This window comes from Giraffa tippelskirchi, chromosome 1 (assembly GCF_054371585.1).
Source record: "Giraffa tippelskirchi isolate mGirTip1 chromosome 1, T2T-mGirTip1v1.2.pri, whole genome shotgun sequence".
Lineage (NCBI taxonomy): Eukaryota > Metazoa > Chordata > Mammalia > Artiodactyla > Giraffidae > Giraffa > Giraffa tippelskirchi.
In genome coordinates, this window is record NC_137275.1 from 47,049,176 (window position 1) to 47,073,012 (window position 23,837).

A 23,837-nucleotide genomic window follows, 5' to 3' on the forward strand; every position below is an offset into this window, starting at 1 on the left:
CAGCCATTAACTAGGTCCTCAGTGTCACCCCTTCATCACCTTCCTTCATCCTGACTGCCACAGTGATGGGTTCTTAGGTCATCTGCATTCATGCACTGTCCGCTTACTGAGTTACACAGGTTTTTTTACATTTAATATCCTATTCTCACTGGTGCTGCCATTCTTTTTCCTCTTCCTCTTTGAATTTTTACATGCTCTATATGCCAAAACAGTACGTTGGTTTTAGAGGGAACGTATTTTGCATAATTGTCATCTGACTGTAGAGGGGAAGTTTTAGGAAGTGTCTCCCCCCAAAAATGTAAAATAATACTCTGCCAATTGTCCTACTGATTATTTACTTCAAACTTTAATAGCATAATCAAAGAGTCAAGCCTGAGTTTGGTAAGTTTTCAGTTTCCTAACCAGTTTGTAGAGTTATAATAAAATTAAATTTTCTTTCTGGGTCACATGAAGTTTAGGAAGAAGTATCCTTTTGCTACTGTGATACCTGGTCATAGTTACTCTTCTTAAAATTTTACTTTGAAGTGAATTTTATGCATATACACTATTTAAAATTCCATGTTTTGTTCCACTTGGGGCTGAACTATAATAATAATCAAAGGATAATAATAACTGAATACTATAATGATTACTACTACTACTAGTAAGACTAGAAGTGCTAGGATATAAAGCAAAAGAATGCTGAGACAGTATGTCTCAGATACTATATTCACTTGCCAAAATTTAGACCATGAACAAAGCAGTCCACCTGGGTCAGGGTGAGCAGTATGTTGAATACACCCGGAGGCATGAATGCACACAGAAGGTTTAAACATGACAAAGATAATGCAGAACACCAACTCTGAGACTTACACATCAGCCCCAAAGAATTCTCATGAGAAGCATCTTTTTTGTGGAACATTCTTTCTTACACAGTAAAGATCTATCCTTATAAGTAAATGGTCTTCTCTGAATCAAAATTCTAAGAAAATGGAAGCATGGACTTGCCATCCACTGAATTGAGGACAGCATCAGGTAGAGCACAGAAAAGTTTTTAGACATCCTAAATAGACTTCTCGGTGGAAATACCAAGTTTACAATTGAAAGTCTCAATCTAAAGTTCAGGGAAAAAAGCAAAGGAGAAAAGAAAAGATATACCCATTTGAATGCAGAGTTCCAAAGAATAGCAAGGAGAGATAAGAAAGCCTTCCTCAGTGACCAGTGCAAAGAAATAGAGGAAAACAATAGAATGGGAAAGACTAGAGATCTCTTCAAGAAAATGAGAGATACCAAGGGAACATTTCATGCAAAGATGGGCTCAATAAAGGACCTATTATCTTAACAGAGATAAACCATTCTTTCAAGTAGTTTTGAGAAAAAGGAAGTAAAAGATTGGGAAAAGCTTAAGGGGAGTGGTGAAGATAGAGTAGCTGTGTTTTGTGAGTTTTCAGCTTGTTTTTTAAGCTGTGAAAAAAGAGGTAGCAGACAGGGTGAGACTGAGGATCTGAAAAATCAGGGGTGGAGGTGTGTATTAACTTGAGAAAATCATTTACCAGAGGAGGAAGAAAGAAATGAATGTCCTGAGCACTGGGGCCAGGATCAGTCTGTAAAAGAAAGAGGAATACCTCTTCCACTTAAATACAGGGGGCTAACTTAGAATGGTGAGGATATAAGGACATTTAGAAAAAGGGGTGAGTCTGCTGAGAGATTTCAGACCCGAAATGGCTTCTATTTGGGGTAGAAGGGCAGGTAGTGAGAGTTGGCACTATCTGCTGACAGAGAGAGGGTAGGATTAGGGTTGATTTTCTTCAACAGTTGCTGCCAAAAATATATTGCAAAAGGCATTAGATACCTTCATGACTGTTGTCCCAAAGCCTTTCTATATTTCCATGTGGCTTCAAACCTTCACAATAGCTTTATTGATTTCAAATTCCAAATCCTCCTAATCCTAAGTTCTTTGATTTTTCCCATGTGCCATTAACTCATTTTGTAGCATCCCAGGGCTATGAAGCATCCCAGGGCTATGAGCTCATTAATGTGCTCCAAGTTCAAATAAAATTTAAATCTGTCAAGGCTTTATGGCTTTCCTAATTTTACTCGATTAGATGACATTAAAGAAAAACAAAACATCTTTAATTTGTCTCAAAGGACCTAACCAAGGAAAACATTTCCTCATCTTTGAGATTGTAATGGAAGAAAATACAAACTAGTAAATGTTGTAAGGTAGGTAAAATTTCTACTCTATTGGTCATGAAAGTATGATTAATTCAATCTTACATTGGTGAAATGTCTTATTTTATCATTCATGTTCCCCAACTGACACTAGACCTTTTCATTTGTAATCACTTTAAAGCTCAGTTATGACTACAAGACCATAAACTAGAGAATACAAGATCTACAGCTAGGTTATTTGTTTCTTTGTCATAAAGTCTGGACTTCTTCTGGCTTAAGCCCCTGAAATATCAAAAGCAAGCAGCATTTTTGTTGTTCAGTTGCTAAGTCGTGTCTGACTTTTTGCAACCCCATGGACTCCAGCACGTCAGGTTTCCCTGCCCTTCACTATCTCCTGGAGATTGCTCAAATTAATGTACATGAGATGATAACCGCCCACTTCTCCTCTTACCCTCAATCTTTTCCAGCACCAAGGTCTTTTCCATTGAGTCAACTCTTCACATCAGGTGCATCAGGTGGCCAAAGTGTTGGAGCTTCAGCTTCACCATCAGTCCTTCCAGTGAGTATTCAGGGTTGATTTCTTTAGGATTGACTGGTGTGATCTTGCACTCCAAGGGACTCTCAAGAGTCTTGTCTAGCACCACAGCTCAAAAGCATCAATTCTTGGTGCTCAGCTTTCTTTTTAGTCCAACTCTGACATCTGTACATGACTATTGGAAAAACCATAGCTTTGACTATCTGGACCTTTGTTGGCAAAGTGATGTCTCTGCTTTTTAATATGCTGTCTAGGTTTGTCATAGCTTTTCTTCCAAGGAGTAAGCAGCGTCTTTTAATTTCATGACTGCAGTCACCATCTGCAGTGATTTATTTTGGCAAATAGAAGCTTCAAACTGAATGGTTTATCTGTGTGAGTAGTCTTGATCACACCTTTTGTAATGCAGTGAGTGAATGAATAAATGGAACACATTGGGAAGTGAAGAAAACTAAAGATAACAGAAAATTATTTGTCAAAGAAGCTGACATAAAATAAGTAGATTTTAATATTCAAGGAAAGATATTTAGGGACCAATAACTTAAGTATCCCAATTTTTTAGCAGTAGACTTACTTTTAATAAGCAAAACAAATCACTTGTGACTTCTAAGAAGGAACTATTAATTCTTTACTTAGCTTCATGATGCACTAACCCATATGAAAAGTTAAGTAGAAGAGGCCACATAAATTATTATGAGCTGAACTTCCACTTAAGGTATTGACATATCCAGTAAAGATACTGAAATTCACATTCATTATACCCTCAACTTCACATGAAGACATTAAGTTGTTAAAAAAAAAAAAGGAACAGTAAAGAAACTTAACAAATCATCAGGAAAAATAAACAGTGAAGCAACAATGCCTCCATTTAACATTCACCTATTATCTAAATGAATAATCTATTTTTCCTATAAGTCACTACATAAAAACTTGTCCCTCTGATTTTTTCCATATATCAGCCAAAGGAGAAATGAATAATGTATTGGATATCTAAGAATATAAGGAATTATTATCATTGATACTAATTAATGACTTAAGTAAATACAATGTTACATTTAAAAAAATAAATAAAGCTCAGTTATGGTCTTCATAAAATGACAGTTCAGGGAGATCTGTTTCAGTAAATAATGCAACACATATTTCTTCTTGAAGAGTTAAAAAATAGATAATAGATTCAGTATTTATTAACACTTAGCATATATTGATTATGTACTTATGGCAGGAACAAGCAAAGCTCATTTGGGCTCTGTGTTATTGCCATATGTTACCTTGTCGCTGGGAATTATTCCTCTTAAGATTTAAGATCTCTTTATATGTTTATCTATTGTTAAGAAGAGATACATTTCAAGGAAAGTATTGGAGCTAAGCAATGTTGTCATTTGAGGCTTTTAGCTTTTTGGGGGTTAACACCAATGGAATCAGGAGTACTTTGTTTCCTGTATCCACAGACTACACTTTCTCTGCATTTGCAATCATTTGACCCTTGACCAAAGAGCTAAATTCTGTTTCAGCTTCTGGAATCGACTTTAACTTTTATTAGGGATAATTTCGACCCCTCTTTGGTTGATTTAGCACTCTCAATCTAACTGAGAGTGGTTCTGACTGGTGCTATACTTCTAATCATTGATGTTCTGCTTCCTTGCTCAGCTGTTAATTGCAGGATTCTATTATAGAGAATAGATTACTGGGTTTGAATTTCCATTTCACCACTATCCTTGCCTTATGGCCCTGGGGAAGTTATTTGACTTCTCTGAAACTCACATTATCTCTCAAATGTTGTTAGAGATAGACCTTTATTCATTAAGATAATAGGTCTATCTTCTGCTATGGAGGTGTTAGATTAATGCCTAGCTTTTGCCTGGCAAATAGAATGCAGTCCCCTGTCTTTTTCCCTTTCTCCCAAGTTCCTGACTTCATAGACTCCTCATTACACAAATTCTTACAGGACTGAATTACTTCTTTGCTTTAGGTAAATATCTTCAGGGACTGGAGTTCTGTGATCTGCTGTTGGATCACTTTATGATGGTCACAGTCTGCCCACACGGTCCTGTATGTGTATATTTAATTTTACTGAAGTATAATTGATTTACAATGTTGAGTTAGCTTCTACTGTACCGCAAAGTGAATCAGTTATACATATACATATATCTACTCTTTTTTTTTTTTAAGATTCTTTCTCCATAAAGGTCATTATAGAGTATTGAGCAGAGTTCCTTGTGCTATACAGCAGGTCCCTATTAGTTATCTATTTCACATATAATAGTGTGTATATGTCAATCCCAGTCTCTCAATTTATCCCTAACCCTCTTTTGCCCTTGGTAAGCTTAAGCTTTTTATTTTTTTAACCTCTGTGACTCTATTTCTGTTTTTTTGTCTATTTTTTAATTTAAATATTAAAAATTTATTTACAATGTTGTGTTGGTTTCTGCCATCATGCATGCTAAGTCGTTTCAGTCGTGTCCAACTCTTTGCAACCCTATGGACCGTAGTCCACCAGGCTTCTCTGTCCATGGGATTCTCCAGGTGAGAATACTGGAGTGGGTTACCATGCCCTCCTCCAGAAGATCTTCCCTACCCAAGGATCAAACCTGTCTCTTACGTCTCCTGCATTGGCAGACAGGTTCTTTACCACTAGCGCTGCCTGGGAAGCCGGGTTTCTGCCATACAACAATGCAAATCAGCCATAATTATATACACCTACCCCACCCTCCCTAGCCTCCCTCCTCTTCCCACATCCCATCCCTCCACGTCGTCACAGAGTACTAGACTGGGCTCCCTGTGCTACACAGCAACTTCTCAGAAGATATCCATCTTACACCTGACAGTATATATATGTTGATGCTACTTTCTCCATTGGTCCCACTCTCTCCCTCCCCCACTATGTCCATAAGTCCATTCTCTACATCTGCATCTCCATTCCTTCCCTCTAAATAGGTCCATCAATACTATTTTTTTAGATTTCATATATATGTGTTAATATCCTGTATTTGTTTTTCTTTTTCTGACTTACTTCACTCTGTATAACAGGGTCTAGGTTCATCCACCTCACTAGAACTGACTCAAATTCATTCTTTTTATGGCTGAGTATATATGTATATAATTCCATTGTATATATGTACTACATCTTCTTTATCCATTCATCTGTCAAGAGACATCTAGGTTGCTTGCATGTCCTGGCTATTGTAAATAGTGCTGCTATGAACGTTGGGGTACATATGTCTTTTTTGATTATGGTTTTCTCAGGGTATATATGCCCAGTAGTGGGGTTGATGGGTTATATGGTAGATTATTCCTAGTTTTTTAAGGAATCTTCATACTGTTCTCCAAATGGCTGTATCACTTTACATTCCCACCAACAGTGTAGGAGGGTTCCCTTTTATCTATATCTTCTCTAGCATTTATTGTTTGTAGATTTTTTTGATGATGGTAATTCTGTACAGTCCTATATATTAACTGATTTTAGGGTCCCAGTTACCATGCCTCATCCATCTACCCAGACAACTGATTGCATCTTACTGAGTTGCCTCAATGATTATCATATGCCTGGGTCACTACTTATTGCCTGACATCATATCTTATGATAACTTTGGACTCTCTGATTGTTTGGGCCTCCCCAATCCTTGCCCCACAAAAGTTATGGTTAATTCTGCCTCATTTATAGTTTTGGTTTGGCTCATTGTATGATATGATAAATGGTCCTAAAAGTAATCTATTTTCTAAATAGGAATAAAGGAAATTGTCTACTTAAAGAAAAATGTAAACTTGTAATAATAGAAAGACCCAATATGCATTATAAAGTAAAATATACTTTTTGGGAGAGAAAGTTGATAACTTTAGCACTTGCAATTTATCCATAGAATCAATTCCAGTACTTGTCAAAATTCATTGCTTCTTTAAGTGCATGCTGTAAACATAAGATGTTAGAATTTTAACAGATTGTCATATCCTAATCTGGTCTAGCAGAAGCAAAGGTAAAAAAAATCACAATCAGTGGAAGGAGACTGAGGGTAAAAGGCTACCTATATAAATGAGCATCTTTCTCTTTCCATGTCAGTTCAGGAGCTAATGGTTTACTTGCTTAGCTAAAGTTCTGTCTTATTTGTAAAACATTATTAGCCAATAACAAATGACTGGGTTTATATTTCATTCCTATAGTTTGAATTTGCTTGTCATTGGCATTTAAACCAAAAGTCACTATTAATACTTTCATATATTAATACCTTTCAACCAACATATTTATATAATATATTTAAAAATTAGAATATTAACTAAAGAATAGCTGATGAATGTTATTCATTACAGGTTCTAGGGGTAATAGATCAATGTTTACATCTGAATCTATATCTACATAAGCATTCTTTATCTAGTTCTATGTTTGCAATCAGTAAAACTAGAAAATGAATGTAATTACTCAATAGTCAGACAATGGGGAATACAGTTATTGTTCAATAATACTAGAGGATCATTTGGAATTTTCCCATCTTTCTTTATCATTTTGAAGTTTAGATTTGGAAAGCATTTTAAATGATCTAAATAAATATCTGTCTATTCTTCCATTATATTAAGTGGTATTACAATGCTCTGAATTACCTACTGCACTTTCTCTGCCCCTGAAAACCAGGAAATGGCCTTGGCCTTGTATTGACACCAAATGGGATCAAATGTCTGCATGTTGATGACTGAGAAACAATGAAATAAAGATAATCAATCAGATTAAATCTTAGTGACTAAAATATTCTAATTGTTAATCAATGAAAAACAGCCCAAGAGGACAAACCTAAACTACAAGCCACAAGACGAGAAATGGACAATACCATTTATCATCTCATTCTTCCATGAAGAAAGACTTTACCATAGTTTTTTTCTAGACAACAATTTACAGTCCTTCAGGCAGACAGACCATAAAACCAAAGACAATCTCACAAAGTCTTTTCAAACGAAATATTTCCCCTCTCTTAACACAGCTTGTGTATTGGAAGGTCTTGGAAGAAACTTGATTCTGAGAAGGAGAAAGCATGAATTTATAAATTGTCCAGCTAAAAGGAGTGGACTTTCCTTAATGATTCAAAAAGATAATTGCCAATACAGAGGAAAATGTTACTAGACTGTGAACCCTTTGAAAATTTGGCAGGGTAGTGTAACTGAAAATATCCCGGTGCCAATTACTCAGTACGAGGTTGCACTTGATTAGGTCAAGCAAACATCCCTCTTTTTTGTCCCCCTGTCCAAGTTAACTCACAACTTTCAATCTCCAGGGTGCAGTTTTGTTCATCCAGAGGATATCTTCGTAGATCCATCATACACGCAGCTGTGGTTGTGATCCTGTCAGGGTGAGAGAGAGAAAAGAACATCGTAAAGATGATGACTCTCATTTCCAGGCTTTCTAGCCCTGAATCATGCCTACTAGATGGCATCAAAGCTTTGTGATTAAAAATTTTAAAGACAGGCAATGCTACTTTCTTAATTTGTTCCACCCTCTCCCTCCCATTCTGTATCCAAAAGTCCATTCTCTAAATCTGCATCTCCATTCATTCCCTGGGATAGGTTCATCAGTACCATTTTTCTAGATTTCATATATATGCTAGTAGAAGTTTCTATATAACACAGGAAGCCCAGCCTGGTGCTTTGTCACAACCTAGAGGGGTGGGATGAGGATGGGGTGGGAGGGAGGCTCAAGGGGCAGGAGATCTCTCTCTTTCTCTCTCTCTCTATATATATATGTATATAGCTATGACCGATTTGTGTTGTTGTATGGCAGGAACCAACACAACATTGTAAAGCAATTATCCTCCAATTAAAAAATTAAAAAAAGAAATGTAGTAAAATGATCTAAAAAAATAAAAGATAAAAATTGAAGACAGGAAGATTGAATTTGAGTCTTTCTTTGCTGCTCACTAGCTATGTGAGGTTGGGCTAGTTAATATATCTCTAGGAGCCTCAGTCCACCCATCAATCAAAACACCTACTGCGTAGAATGGCTGTGAGTATTAAAAGAGATAATGGATGAAACTGGAGCCCATTATACAGAGTGAAGTAAGCCAGAAAGAAAAACAACAATACAGTATACTAATGCATATATATGGAATTTGAAAGATGGTAACGATAACCCTATATGCGAGACAGAATAAGAGACACAGATGCATGGAACAATTTTATGGACTCTGAGGGAGAAGGTGAGGGTGGGACGTTCTGGGAGAATGGCATTGAGACATGTGTATTGTCATATGTGAAACAGAGCACCATTCCATGTTCGATGCATGTGACAAGGGCTCAGGGCCGGGGCAATGGGATGATCCAGAAGGATGGGATGGGGAGGGAGGTGGGTGGGGGATCCGGGAAGGGGAACACATGTAAACCCATGGCTGATTCATGTCAATGTATGGCAAAAACTATTACAATATTGTAAAGTAATTAGCCCCCAACTAAAATAAATAAATTTATAAAAAAAAAAAAAAAGAGAGAGATAATGGGTATGAAGCTCTTAACCCAGTGCTTCATACTTAGTAAGTGCCCCATGAAAGATGGCCCTTATTATGGCTATATATTATCCCACAGCCCTTCCTATATTCACTAGCATCCTACAATGTCTTTGTCAATATCTGCAGCAAGGCTGGCTTTACAAGGAGGAGGACATCTATCTACATTATGCATCAGAGCCTACCTCCCTCTCCTGCTACAACCTAATGATAAAACAGCAAAAGCAACAAAACAGCAAAATTTGTACTTCATGACTTTCAATGCCTTGCACTCCCCACAATTAGCGAGATGTTAGATTCATCTCTGAGTCCCTAGCCCATAGCATATAGCCAGTAAAGAAATACTATCCTAGTGCTTACATCCTATTTATCAACTATAGTGTGGCTTACATATTTATGCAAACCCAAGGATCTTGACTCTAGATATCCTACCTGGGCTTCTACGATCCCTCCATTCTCTCATGGCTGGGCTGGTTTCCTGGACTGTGCTGAGTGTTTGAGAGGAACTTAAATCTTATGTCTAGTCCACTCACACAAACATTCGATATCATTTTGGGATTGACAAAATACTTTTCTTAAAAAAGCGAATCACCTTGTCCTCTTTCACAAAATAATGTGTAATAATAATTTTTTAAAAATTCAAAATTCAAATCTAATAATAAGCTTCCTATTTACCTTAAGGCCCAGGAGCTACAGCGTTGGAAAATTCCCAAATAGAAATAGAAGTCCAACTATATCTTCTTATGGGGGAACTTCTTTGTTAGAAGATCACTGCACACCCTGTTCTGAACCTAGCATGTTTTCATTGATGACGCATCTTGGATTTGGTTCTATATTAGTAAATAATAAGCCATTTGTAAAAAATTTACTACAATGTATTGAGTTGTATGGAAATACCATCATTTATTTTCCTCATCAACCTCTAGTGGGTATTTATGTTGTTTAATAACTTTCACTTTTATAAATAAAGATGCTCTGAATATACTGGTACACTCTACGATACTTGAGTACGTTGACTGGCTATTTCTAGTGGGGGTATGACCAGGGATGCAGCTAAACATCCTACAATGCGCAGGACCGCCCCAACAATTAACAATGATCTGTTTCAAAATGTCAGTAATGCCACAGTGGAAAAACCCTGATACAATGGTGCTTTCAAACATTTTTTTTCTAAGGAAACTTTTAACAAAATGGAAACTTACAGAGAACCTCAATATATAAAATACAAATGAAATAAGTGGAAGCCATATGTTGTTAATGCAGATTTATTATATAAGTTCAAATGTTGACATCTATCTTAATGTGAGCACACACAAAAGCAGGAATTATGATGAGAATTATGGTCTTCGATCTTCCTCAGTGCCAATTATTTTTGTTTTGTATTTTATTTGTGTGGTATTGAGAAAATCCTCACAAATATGGAAACACTTGCCTCTAAAATCTTACATGACCAGTCATGGGCTACCCTGAATTTGGAGAAAAAATATCCATTTGCTTTGTAACCACCTCTATAATCAATGACACCTTTGCAGATGTTTTAGATACATTCATAGGTGGTTGATCTCTAACAGATACTTAGCAATTGATTAAAAGGAGAGAGAGGGTGGGATGAATTGAGAAAGTAGCACTGACATATATACACTATCATGTGTAAATAGCTATCATAGGTAGCTAGTGCAAAGCTACTGTATATCACAAGGAGCCCAGCCTAGTGCTCTGTGATGATCTAGGGGGTGGGATGGGAGGAAGGGAAGGAAGGCTCAAGAGGGATGGCATATATATATATATGGTTTGCGTTCTTGTATGAAGAAACCAGCACAATATTGTAAAGCAATTTTCCTCCAATTAAAAAAAAATGGAAACTTTACTTGGTGTTCCATGCTCTGTGTAAACTAACCTGGCAGCACAAGTTGATATTATGATGGCCTTGAATGCATTAAAATGTGGCATTACAGTGTACATGCTTATAGTTTAAAATAAATATAATATTTAAATACAATTAAAATAAGATATGTGTGGAACAATTAAGCAACTTTTGGGATACTTAAGAACACTACATGAACCTCCTTGTCAGCTTCTAACTTAATTGACATCCTTTTTCGACATGTTATATGGTTAGTTTACCACATCATATCAACACCAGGACATGCTGAACTACTGATTCACACATTGTAAGGCTGTGGAGTTTTTACAGAGCAATTTGAAAAGCCAACAAAGCATTATCGGTAAAATGAATAACATGCCTCATGCTTATGGGTACTACAGTTGTGAGTGATAAAAAAAAAACAAAAACGGCTTCTGGAAAGCATAATTGAATTGACCATTGCTATCTGTTATGATCAATCCATTCATCAATCAATAAATGTGAGAAATTTTTTGATATCACCTAGGCAATCTGTCTGTGGGGTTGCATAGAGTTGGAGATGACTGAAGCGACTTGGCAGCAGCAGCATCAGGAAATCTGTATACCACACCGGAACTCTGCTTATAACCTGATGATTTTTCAACTGTGATTGCTTGGGCGTGTTCATTTCTCCTGCCCCAAATCCCATTAAGATACCAAAGGGAACTGAGTCATCACAACTCAGAAAGAGAGGTGATCAAGGCAGCTTCCAGAACTCGGGCTGTGTGAAATTCCTGTCTTCCTCTACAGAGCACTGACTATTAGTGAAACAACTTCCTTCTTTGAATCTAGATGTTCCAAATTTTGAATTCTCAAGAGGATTTCACTGGCTCAACTTGGATTATGTGCCAACACTCCCCAAATTATTGTTAAGGGCAGGAAAGAAAGCTAGGCACAAACAAATATTGTCACCAGGGCCAGAAAGGGTCTCTCACCTAAGAAAAGAGGAATTACTAAAACTCAGACAGGGGCCCCTATACAAGCAGGTACTCATAAATTCATGTTGTGACCCATAGAAATTTATGCAACAGAATGTTGGTCTCTGCTAAGTTAAGAGTTTGGTGTCTCTAGATTTTGTAATACATATAGCTAAGAGAGTTGACTATCATGAGCTCTTTGTGAGAAAAATTACTCAGCAAGAATTCTCAGGAGCATCAACAAAATGATGTCATTTTGTTGGGCAGAGTGCTGTCCAGCTCTTGTCTTCTGGGTGTGAGGCAACAATGAACATCTTGAAGAATGACTGTTCTCTGTGTTTCCATTTGTTTGCGATTGCTCAGTGGTTAAGTCACCTCTACAACTAATTAACACATCCTCATGGAAATGTTCCCAACATTGTGGCTGAAGCAGTCTGATATTAAAAATCTTCTAGGGAGTTAAAAGTACCAAAGATCACAAAACTGGATAGGTTGAGGGCTTCGAAATTGAAGCATTTTTTGAATTTTTTTTACATGTTCACACTCAATCATTCATTCTCAGTGTGTGAAGATATGACTATTGGCTCTCAGCAAATGAAAGTACAATAGGGTAGAACCAGCAAAAGGCAAAAGTATCAAATGATTGTTTTTCTGAACTCAGACTTTCCAGAGGTACAGATTCATGATGGCATAACATTCATCTGTCTTCTTTCAAAGACATTTCGAATGACTTACATTAAAATCCAATTTATTGACATTTTGAAGGTTAGGTCAGAACACTATAATAGGCTATTAGTTAGAAACTATGGTCCCATGATACTTTGGAATGAACGGAAATCATGTTGCTATAGTATTTATGTATTAAGTTGTGTGCTGCATGGTCATTTACCTTAAGAGTCACTGTAATCACAATTCATGTATATTTGATGTCCAATAGCAGCATGACTCTCATTGCTGATAAGACATCCAGGAAGTCCTGGTCCTTAAGTAGCTTAAAACCTAGTTACACACACACACACACACACACACACAAACATATATACATATATACCTATGGAGTGCGCATTTTTGCAAATAAGATTGGAGACTTAAGTAAATGAACGGATTATGTTGAGATTTTCCTATAACCTTCAATCTTATAGGGAGGAGCTCCAGGTTTTAAACATGAACTCTGTAGAGCATAACTGTACAACTTAACATAATCTATATAAAAGGAGGCTTCCCAGGTGGCACTAGTGGTAAAAAAAAAAACCCACCTGCCAGTGGAGGAGATGCTGGAGACTCGGGTTCAGTCCCTGGGTTGGGAAGATCCCCTGGAGGAGGGCATAGCAACCTACTCCAGTATTCTGGTCTGGAGAATCCCACGGACAGAGGAGCCTGGAGGGCTGTGGTCCACAGGGTTGCAAAGAGTCAGATGTGACTGAAGTGACTTAGCATGCACATATAAAAGGAATATGAAAAAGTAGAGAGGAAAAAAGCCTGAAAATTCTGTTTCCTAATCATACTCCTAAGATTGTTGAGATTGATACTGAGTAGCAGTATAAGATTGATATCAGTATCCCTCTGTAAAGTTTGTTTGGAGAATGTCCCATGGCTGCCTCTGGCCTCTAGGCTGTACCCTTAGTCCATGTTAGATTCATCACCCAAAGAAACCAATGAAAGATATTGGATGGGTTAGCCTAAGTCATGACCAATGTGTGCATAGATTTTTTTCCTGTAGCTAACACTTACTGAGTGGTGAAAAGAATATGTATTATCTTCATAACTGGCACCAAATTTTGCTTTTGGTAAGCTATTATGTTTAGGAAAATACCTTGGTATTTAAAGGTGAAATCCTGAGGAAAAAAAGACATAAATGATAAAGAAACAAAAGGAGGTAAACTGCTGTGAGATTTATGAGGAATTTAGGTGTGGAAAAGCAAAATGATGGAGTAGCAAAGCATTTTGTAGGACAGTATTCAACTTTAAGATTTTACATTGCTATTATAATAAAATTTTTTCTCTATTTACCTAAATAAAGGTTTTCCCCAATACCTCCTAGCCCAGTAATGTCTTATGTGAATGTTTTATTTTCATTCTTGTAAAGTGACTGAATAATTCCATATCTTGATAACATTCATGAAACTGTATTCTATAAATTAAATCAATTCAGCCAAACCAGAACTTCAAAGCCAGATATAGTCAAATCAGGAAGCCCTTTGGAAAGCCTCAGCAACCCTGCAGAAGGTGTTGGACTCCCACAAGTAATGTGTTGTGTGTTTAAACTACTTTTATTTAGATTTTAAGAGGCAGAGTGATCTTAGATAATACTATGTTAGAATCCTCTATGACAGGACTGTACTAAGCACTATATTTACTGTATTATTTACCTATTGCTCTTGCAACAAGTTACCATAAATTTAGTAGCTTAAAACAGCACAGATCTATGCTCCTACATTCTAGAGATCTGAAGTTCTAAAATCAAGGTTTCATAGGGCTGTGTTCCCTCTGGAAGCTCTCCAGGAGAATCCATTTCCTTGCCTTTTCCAGCTTCTAGAGGCTGCTTTGCATCCTTGGCTCAGGCCCCCTTCCTCTATCTTCCTCCATCATTCCAATGGTCCTCACATCTCCTTACCCACTGACTCTCCTGCCTTCCTTGTATAAGAACTCTTGTGATTACATTGGGCTCACCCCTGCTAATCCAAGATAATCTTGTTTCAAAATCCTTATATTAATCCTATCTGCAACATCCCTGTTGAAACCTAAGGAAACATATTTACAGGTCCTGAGAATTAGGACATAGACTTCTTCAGAGTGCTGTTATTCTGACTAACATATAAGCATTGTTTAATTTATTATTTATGAAAGCCTGATTATGCTGATGCCATTTTATGCCAGTTTCAAAGCTAAGGAAACTGATATCTGATGAGGTTAGAAAATGTTTCCAAGCTGACACAGTCTGTAAAGGAGATTCAAATTCAGATACTCTAGACTTAGGAGCTAAATTTTATTATACTTCCAGTTATTATATTCAGGCCAGATAAATCTAAGCAGAGAACAATTGGTTCAGTAAAATTTCTCCTATAAGCAGTAAAACATATTAAACAACTAAGAGTTGACCTTACTATATATTTTTAGTATTCATTTAGTTATCACTAATTTAGGGCATCTTTTATCCCCTCAATAATGGGTATAAAAATGATAGAAAACTTAGTAGGAATCAGGCAATACTGTAAGCATGGAAGCTACAGCAGTTAAAAATATCCAGCTGCACCTTTCTACTGTCACAATTTTTTGTTGTTGTTTTCCACTACTGTCAGGTAGCAGAAGATAGAAGACAGAACCTTTGTCTATTTATTTAATGAAATAGCTAGGGAGAATATGCTTATGTCTCAATTGGGACTACTAGCTCTGCCATTTTTCTAGAAATACAAATACATCACCTTAGACAAATATATACATTATCACAAAAGCATGACAATCACTCAGGAAGGAGATTGTTCAATCCTACTCTTATTTGATTGGTGTGTTTGGGTTAGCTTTTGGATGCCTTAAGTCTGTTGTATTCCACAAACAGAGGTATTATTTAGGTGAATATAGAATGGAACAGGCAAGAAGATGCATAATCAAGTTCAATGCTTGGTACATAATAATCTCTCAGTTAACTCTAACCAGGCTCCTCTGTCCATGGAATTCTCCAGGCAAAAATACTGGAGTGAGTAGCCATTCCATTCTCCAGGGAATCTTCCTGACCCAGGGATCAAACCTGGGTCTTGTGCATTGCAGGCAGATTCTTTACCTTCTGAGCCACTAGGGAAGCCCCATTATTATTTTTAAACTGTATGCTTCTAAATACATACATACATACATATAAGATATTCATTGGAAGGACTAATGCTGAAGCTACAGCTCCAGTACTTCGGACACCTGATTCGAAGAGATGACTCATTGGAAAAGACCCTGACGCTGCGAAAGATTGAAGGCAAAAGGAGAAGGGGATCAGCAGAGGATGAGATGCTTAGATAGCATCACCAACTCAATGGACAAGAATTTGAGCAAATTCTGGGAGATAGTGAAGGACAGGGCACCCTGGTATGCTGCAGTCCATGGTGTCTCTAAGAGTCAGACATGACTTAGTGACTGAATAACAACAATAATATGTAAGATTACTAACACAAGTACATTGTAAGATTAATTCAGGGTCATAGTAAAACAAAAGACTTCAGGTGGCTCAGTGGTAAAGAATCTGTCTGTCAAGCATCAGATGTGGGTTCGAACTCTGGGTCAGGAAGATCTCTTGGAGAAGGAAATGGAAACCCACTCCAGTACTTTTACCAGGGAAATCCCATGGACAGAGGAGCCTGATGGGCTATAATCCATGGTGTGGCAAAGAGTTGGACACAACTGAGTGATTAAACAACAACATAGTAAGACATCTGAAAAACACAGAAAACTATACACAGAATAAAGATGACCCATAGTCTCATCACCATAATCTGATTAGTAATTTCCTTTTTTTTAAGTATATTGTTTAATAAAGTTGAACTTACACTGTATTTGACCTTTACATTTACTGCTGTTTGCTTAACCATTCCTCTCTTGGATGATGTCATTAGGTACTCTTTGGTGATGCTTTGAAGGCTTCCCTGATGGCTCAGACAGTAAAGAATCTGCCTGCAATGTGGGAGACGCAGGTTCGATTCCTCAGTGGGGAAGATCCCCTGGAGAAAGAAATGGTAACCCACTCCAGTATTCTTGCCTAGGAAATCCCATAGACAGAGGAGGCTGGCTGGCTACAGTTCAAAGGGTCAGACATGACTGAGCGACTAACACTTCTTACTTTACTTACACTGTGTCAACAGCATTCTTGTTGCTCCTCTTATATTTTTATTTTTTTGATTCTGCTTTCTTTTCTCCCTCCATTTTGTATTCTTTGTGCTGAATGTTAATGACACTCTTCTCAGCGCAATCCCAAGCAATCATTTTCAGGTAATTAGCTATATACCAAATGTTGTGTAAATGGGCTCATTTTTATTCATTTCTGTTGGGCCAGAGTGATTCATGAGCCACTTTGTGAATATGAAAAGCTGTTCATAAATCAGAGCAGCCTGGGGCAGGGGAACAGCAATAACAGAAAGTACTCACAGGGCAATAGTAATTAATAGACCCTTGTCAAGGACCCAGTGATAATCTCAGTTATGTTTTACATAGATGTCTTGCTGAATTCAAAATAGACTATTTCCCCCAAATTATATCACTATATCCACATATCTGTGGAGTATAAAGCCATATGTTAAATTTCTACTATGCTTAATGTTTCCTAGTAACAGTTAGCTGAGATATGTCTTAGGTGGCAGAAAAAACGTCACCTCCTGTAAATTAGAGCATCTTTATTGTCATTATCTTGATCATCAGCAATATCTGTAGTGGACAAACTGTGAGCAATTAAAATAATAAGCCCTTAAATTGCAAGTGAAATCGACTTAGAAATTATAGTAAAATTCAAATTCAAAGAAAACGTTTACTTTTGATGGAATGCCATGATTTGGTAATCAATAAGTGCAGGATAGTTAAATAACGACTCAGAATTAGGGGATAAAGCAAATATATGGGTCTTCTTCTACAGCTTCATTTTTTTGGCTTATTTGCAAAACTGCTCTATTGCTCTGCCACATGACGATTTCTCTCAGAACAAAGAATTGACACATTCACTGAAAGGTAATCAGAGTAATTTCCAAATATTATTGAAGGAGTGAAATAAGATTCAAGAGAGAAAGAGCATTAAAATACTGCATTGTCTTAGGACAATGGCTTTTTGTAGAGGAACAAAACAGAACCCCACGTAAATCCAAGTAAGGCAGTAGCATAAATTGTGTGAAATTTCCAGCTCCCTGTGAGACTGAGAGCAGGGCTTGTGAGATCATTTTTTTTTTTCTTTTTAAACAAGTAAACATTAAAAAATATTTTGAAATTAGTAGGGAAATGTTACTCCTAATATGACTACCAGCAGCATTGTGGTATATATGCTTTCATTGCCCCTTCCCAATGGCTGTGGGATTTTTGTATGCTTTTAACTATGTTTAGGGTTCTCTCTTCTTCCCTTTGAATCTTAATATGTCAGGATTGCACATTTTTCAGTAGAAAATTACATCATCATGGACATTTAAGGGGTTTTCCGTTTCATCAGTTTGCAAATATCTTCTCCCATTCTGCAGGTTGTTTCCTTGTTTTGTTGATGGTTTCTTTTGCTGTGCAAAGCTTTGAAATTTGATTAAGTCAAATTTGTTTCTTTTTTCTTTTTTTTTTAACCTTGGGAGATTAATCTAAGAAAATATTGCTATGATTTATGTCAGAGAATATTTTGCCTATGTTTTCTTCTAGGAGTTTAATGGTGTCATGTTTTATATTTAGGTCTTTAAACCATTTTGAGTTTATTTTTTTATATGGTGTTAGGTAATTTTCTAATTTCATTGATTTACATGTACCTGTCCAGCTTTCCCAGCACCACTTGTGGAAGAGATGGCTTTTCTCCATTTTATATTCTTGCATTCTTTTTGTGGATTAATTGACTGTAGATATCTGGGTTTATTTCTAGGCTCTCTATTCTGTTTCATTGATCTGTATGGTATATACTAATACCACGCTGTTGTGATTACTATAGCTTTGTAATAATGTCTGAAGTCTGGAAGGGTTATGCCTCTGGCTTTGTCCTTTTTGTTCAAGATTGTTTTGACAATTTGGGTCTTTCATGGTTCTGTCTATATATTAGGATTATTAGTTCCAATTTTGTGAAAAATGTCACGGGTATTTTGATAGGGATTATTTTAAATCTGTTGATTGGTTTGGGTAGAGTGGCCATTTTAACATTATTAATTCTTCCAATCCAGGAGCATGAAATGTCTTTCCATTTCTTTGAATTATCTTCAATTTCCTTTACCATTGTTTTATAGTTTTCCATGTATATGTCTTTCACCTCCTTGGTCAGGTTTATTCCTAAATTGTTGAAACAGGATGGATCTTGGTATTTGAAAATGATATATAGTTCCTCATATATATATATGTATCATTCCTTATAAATGGTATATATATATAGAAATACATATACATTTCTCATCATAACTATACATTTGTTTGATAACTTGTTCTTGTGTGTTTCTTGAATAGATGGTAAGTACTACAAGAGAAGTAACCTCACAATGAGCCATTTACCAGTGTCCAACCCAGTGTCTAGCATAGAATTAATGTGTAAATTAATGATATTAATATGTAACTTAAGGAAGCAGTGAAATCATTACTTCCCTATAGAAGACAGAAAAAGAACAGCCTTTATTAAAAAACTATGCCAGTGTTGCTTGGAATATAGATTTAAGATAAAGATCCATTTCCTCCACCTAATTCAGTTTATTACTAGAGATTATCTTGAGTGCATTTGCTAGACAAACAGCCACAGGCTATTGTCAGTTGGGTAATTTCTAGGGTTATGAAGCTACTTGAAGCACACTTAAATTAAGGCAGGTGTAAGCAAAATGTATAATTCTGTGAATTACCTATATTTTTAGAGTAGTCCCTTTTTAAGCACAGAAAGTTTTAGTCACTAGAAATTCAGAGTAAATAAACATAAACTTCTTATCGTTCCTTTTCCATCACCACCCCACAAACTAAAAATTAACAAAACAAAACCCCTCTAAATACACTTTATTCAGGAAGCATACATAAGCATATATATGGATTGTTGAAGTTAAAATATATTCTCCTAAACAAGGGAATGATATATAGAGCTTTGCCCATGTTACATTAAACAAAGTAATTCCTGTCACCATTACCCTTGAGAATAATGAAATTCATTATGACCATTTTCAGGTTTATAGAAAACCTGAGTGTTCCATTTAACTTTGGTAATTAGTTACTCTGAACAAAAGTCTGTTTTGGTACCTTGACCATTTAAATGAATAAATAAATGGTACAGCCCTATTATCCCTATTATAAACTGTGTAAATTAGAACTGCATTTTAGTAGAGACCATTATCCTATTGAGTAAACTCAAAATGCTACACCCAATAAATCTTGTATTTAAATTCTGATTATTAAGAAAATATTGTGCAATAAACATATAAAACCTAATTTTGAATATTTCATATGCACAATAATACAGGTTTAGGCAACATGATGCCTCATAGTAAACAACTCTTGAATTTTATATATTTTTAAATGTTTGAATGCAGTTTATTGGCTTACTATTTCTGAATTTTGTACTAATTATCAATAACATAGTAAGTGGTGCATTTGAAAACCTTCACAACTTTTAATATCACTTATGTAAACAGAAAATGAAAGTGTTAGTCACTTAGTCATGTACAACTCTTTGTGACCCCACAGGTCTGTAGCCCACTAGAAGGGGGCGACAGAGGATGAGATGGTTGGATGGCATCACCAGTTCAATGGACATGAGTTTGAGCAAACTCCGGAAGAGTGAAGCACAGGGAAGCCTGGTGTGCTGCAGTCCATAGTATCGCAGAGTCGAATATGATTTAGTGACTGAACAACAACAAAAGTAAATAGAAGACAGTATAAGTAACAGTTCCCTCTTAAGAATCATTTCTTAAATTTCACTTTCAAGTTTCCACAAGTAAATTGCTATATTTAATAGAGAAATTTAATTCACACTTAATAGTGAAAATAGAAATATGAGAGTGTAAAGAACAGCACTAGCCATCTTGCATATATGTCTCTTCAGGTCTTCACAGTATCACTCTATGTTGGGAATTGTTTGGGGTTCAGAAGAGAAATCTGTTCTGTCAAAGGAGGCAAATGTATTATGACCATAGTTTTGTGTTTCTAAGTTTATTGTTGACCTGTGGCAAAAGTGTAGATCTGAATTTATAAGCACTCTGTATTTGTATCTATAATTCAGAAAGGACTTTACCTCTCCTTTGGTAGAGAAAATTGTGAAAGATTTTGAAATGAACGCTGGTGGCTCAGATGGTAAAGAATCTGCCTGCAATGCAGGAGACCTGGGTTCAATCCCTGGGTTTGGAAGATCCCCTGGAGAAGGGAAAGGCTACCCACTCCAGTATTCTTGCCTGGAGAAATCCATGGACAGAGGAGCCTGGAAGGCTACAGTCCATCAGGTCAGAAAGAGTTGGACACGACTGAGTGACTAACACTTGAAATGAATCAGAAAGATTACTGGAAGTTTTGCCTAGTGGTTAGGGTCATCTCACCTTTCATCGTCTGGGACCTATTTTGTAATACTGTGCACTGTAGAAAAATGATGGTAATGCAAATAATTCTTACTCACAGAATTGCAGTGGTATTGACATTGCCCTGTGGATACTGACCAATTTTGCCAGTTTACATCTATTTGTGATATAGTTTCGCTATATTATGCCTTTTCAGTATATCTACTCCAGAGGCTTCTAACAGGGCTTTCCTGGTGGCTCAGAGGGTAAAGCATCTGCCCGCAATGTGGGAGACCCTGGTTCGATACCTGGGTCGGAAAAATCCCCTGGAGAAGGAAATAGCAACGCACTCTGGTATTCTTGCCTGGAAAATCCCATGGACGGAGAAGCCTAATAGGCTACAGTCCATGCAGTCGCAAAGAGCTGGACACGACTGAGTGACTTCACTTTTACTTTCACTTTCACTCCTTGGATTCTCCTTGAAACTAGTTACAACATCTCACTAGTTCTCTCATTAATTAATGAGTTATTGAAATCTTTGATCCACGTCTGTTTTATATTTTTACATGATTTTATTGTTTTTTGAATGATTGCCGTTAAATAGTTTTGGAGATAATCTATCACGATGCCTGATGAATTTACCTAATAGACGCAGATAAAATATATTGAGTCCATGGGGTCACAAAGACTCGGACACGACTGACTGACTGAACTGAACTGAACTGAAAATCAATTGCCAGAAAAGTGTACCTTACAGGTCACTTAAGCTTAGGCATGTCTTTTCTTTGTTCCCAGGGTGTAATTTCAATATCTATTGATTGATTTTAAGGTGAAACCCAAGCAGATAACTTTTCTGATACTTTTCTCCCCCCCCACCCCCATCTACTGATGTTTTTGTTTCTAGTTTGCTTACAGCCAGTAAGTTATTCCCCACTGGTGACAGCAATGATTGAGGATTTGATTTCATGGTCTGACCATTCAATGATTTCTGTAAATAGGCTAATGAATAATAGAGTTAGAGTTCTATACTCTGTTGGATGAGGGACGACACAGAGTCTGGTTTGTTAGTCTTTTTTGTTTGTTTTATCTATTTGTCCATTTTGCACTCAAGTCAATTAAGAGTCTTGTGCCCAGTGGAATGGAAAGCAGTTGTTTGATATCTGGACATGACTTCTTGTGTTTCTATATTTGCTCTCAACCTGTGGCAAAAGTGTAGATCTGAATTTATAAACACTCTGTCTTTGTGCCTATAATTCAGAAAGGGCTTTATCGCTCACTACATGAGAGTATTAATAAATTAGGGTACAAAGTCTTGATATGATAGTGTTCTATTCTAATTGATTTGCTTAGATAAGTAAGTGTTAATAAAAATCAAATGCTCCTAAATTCCCAGAAGAAATGAAAACTGTACTTCAAATATTTTAAATGTTCTAGACTTAAATAAAATATTTTCTTATATAAGCTAACTTAGAAACATTTTAAAGATGCAAGTTCACCTAACTAAGATAAATCTTTGGTAAATAGAACTAGTTTAATAATTTTGGTTTAATATAAAACAGCCATGTCTTTTTCAATTTATCAATATTAAATACAACACAAGTATACATTTTATCCAGATCAAATATGCTGACATTAACAATACACAGTACTTCTTAAACATGATTATAAAAATGGCAATTTGTGTTCAAATAAATTGTACCATTATTCTGACAAACTTTACTTCAACAGTCATTATGTTCTGTAATATATCAGCTTGGAGATAATTTTCATGATATCTAGCTTAAAACCTTGGATTGATATTAAATTGAGCTAATTAATGAGTAATCATTGAATACCCATATAATTTCTAAGTAAATACTTAAACATTGGTTACTAAGCATAATTTAAAATTTATATATCTTTGCTTAGGGCTGTGAAGTTGCTCAGTCGTGTTCGACTCTTTGCGACCCCAAGGGGTGTAGCCTGCCAGGCTCCTCTGTCCATGGGATTTTCCAGGCAAGAATACTGGAGTGGGTTGCCATTTCCTTCTCCAGGAGATCTTCCCGACCCAGGGATTGAACCCGGGTCTCCCGCATTGGAGGCAGACGCTTTACCGTATGAGCCACCAGGGAAGTCTTCTCACTCCCTCAGCATTGGAGAAGGCAATGGCACCCCACTCCAGGACTCTTGCCTGGGAAACCCCATGGACGGAGGAGCCTGGTAGGCTGCAGTCCATGGGGTCGAGAAGAGTCAGACACGACTGAGTGACTTCACTTTCACTTTTCACTTTCATGCATTGGAGAAGGAAATGGCAACCCACTCCATTGTCTTGCCTGGAGAATCCCAGGGATGGGGGAGCCTGTTAGGCTGCCGTCTATGGGATCACACAGAGTCGGACACGACTGAAGCGACTTAGCAGCAGCAGCAGCAGCAGCACTTACCATAATATATGTCAATCACAGGAGGAACACTACTTAAAACTCTTACCAAATAGCTCTCTCTAGTTTTCCTACTTTTACCAGAGCCCTGATGGTGCTTTGCCTGAAGATATTAAACAACAAAAGTATAGTATTTTCTGTCATAATTTCAGGTATTATTTACAAGTGTTTACTTTTCCACAGTATTCCTTCATTAATTTTAATCAAGCATCTTCTAGACAGTAAGGTCTCATTCTGATTCTGCACGTGCTATGGTTATGTTCTCCTAGACAAAACTGTCAAG

At 36.7% G+C, this 23,837-nt stretch overlaps 1 protein-coding gene across 7 annotated transcripts in view; it reads right to left on the minus strand.

Annotated features, from left to right (window-relative positions):
• Positions 1-23,837, minus strand: part of GABRB1 (gamma-aminobutyric acid type A receptor subunit beta1) — a 438,781-nt gene that overhangs the window by 92,068 nt on the left and 322,876 nt on the right. For all 7 annotated transcript variants that reach the window (XM_081590734.1, XM_081590754.1, XM_081590759.1 and 4 more), the window contains one exon: positions 7,923-8,005. In XM_081590734.1, coding sequence (XP_081446860.1) covers positions 7,923-8,005 — 83 coding nt within the window. The remainder of the gene's footprint in view (positions 1-7,922; positions 8,006-23,837) is intronic.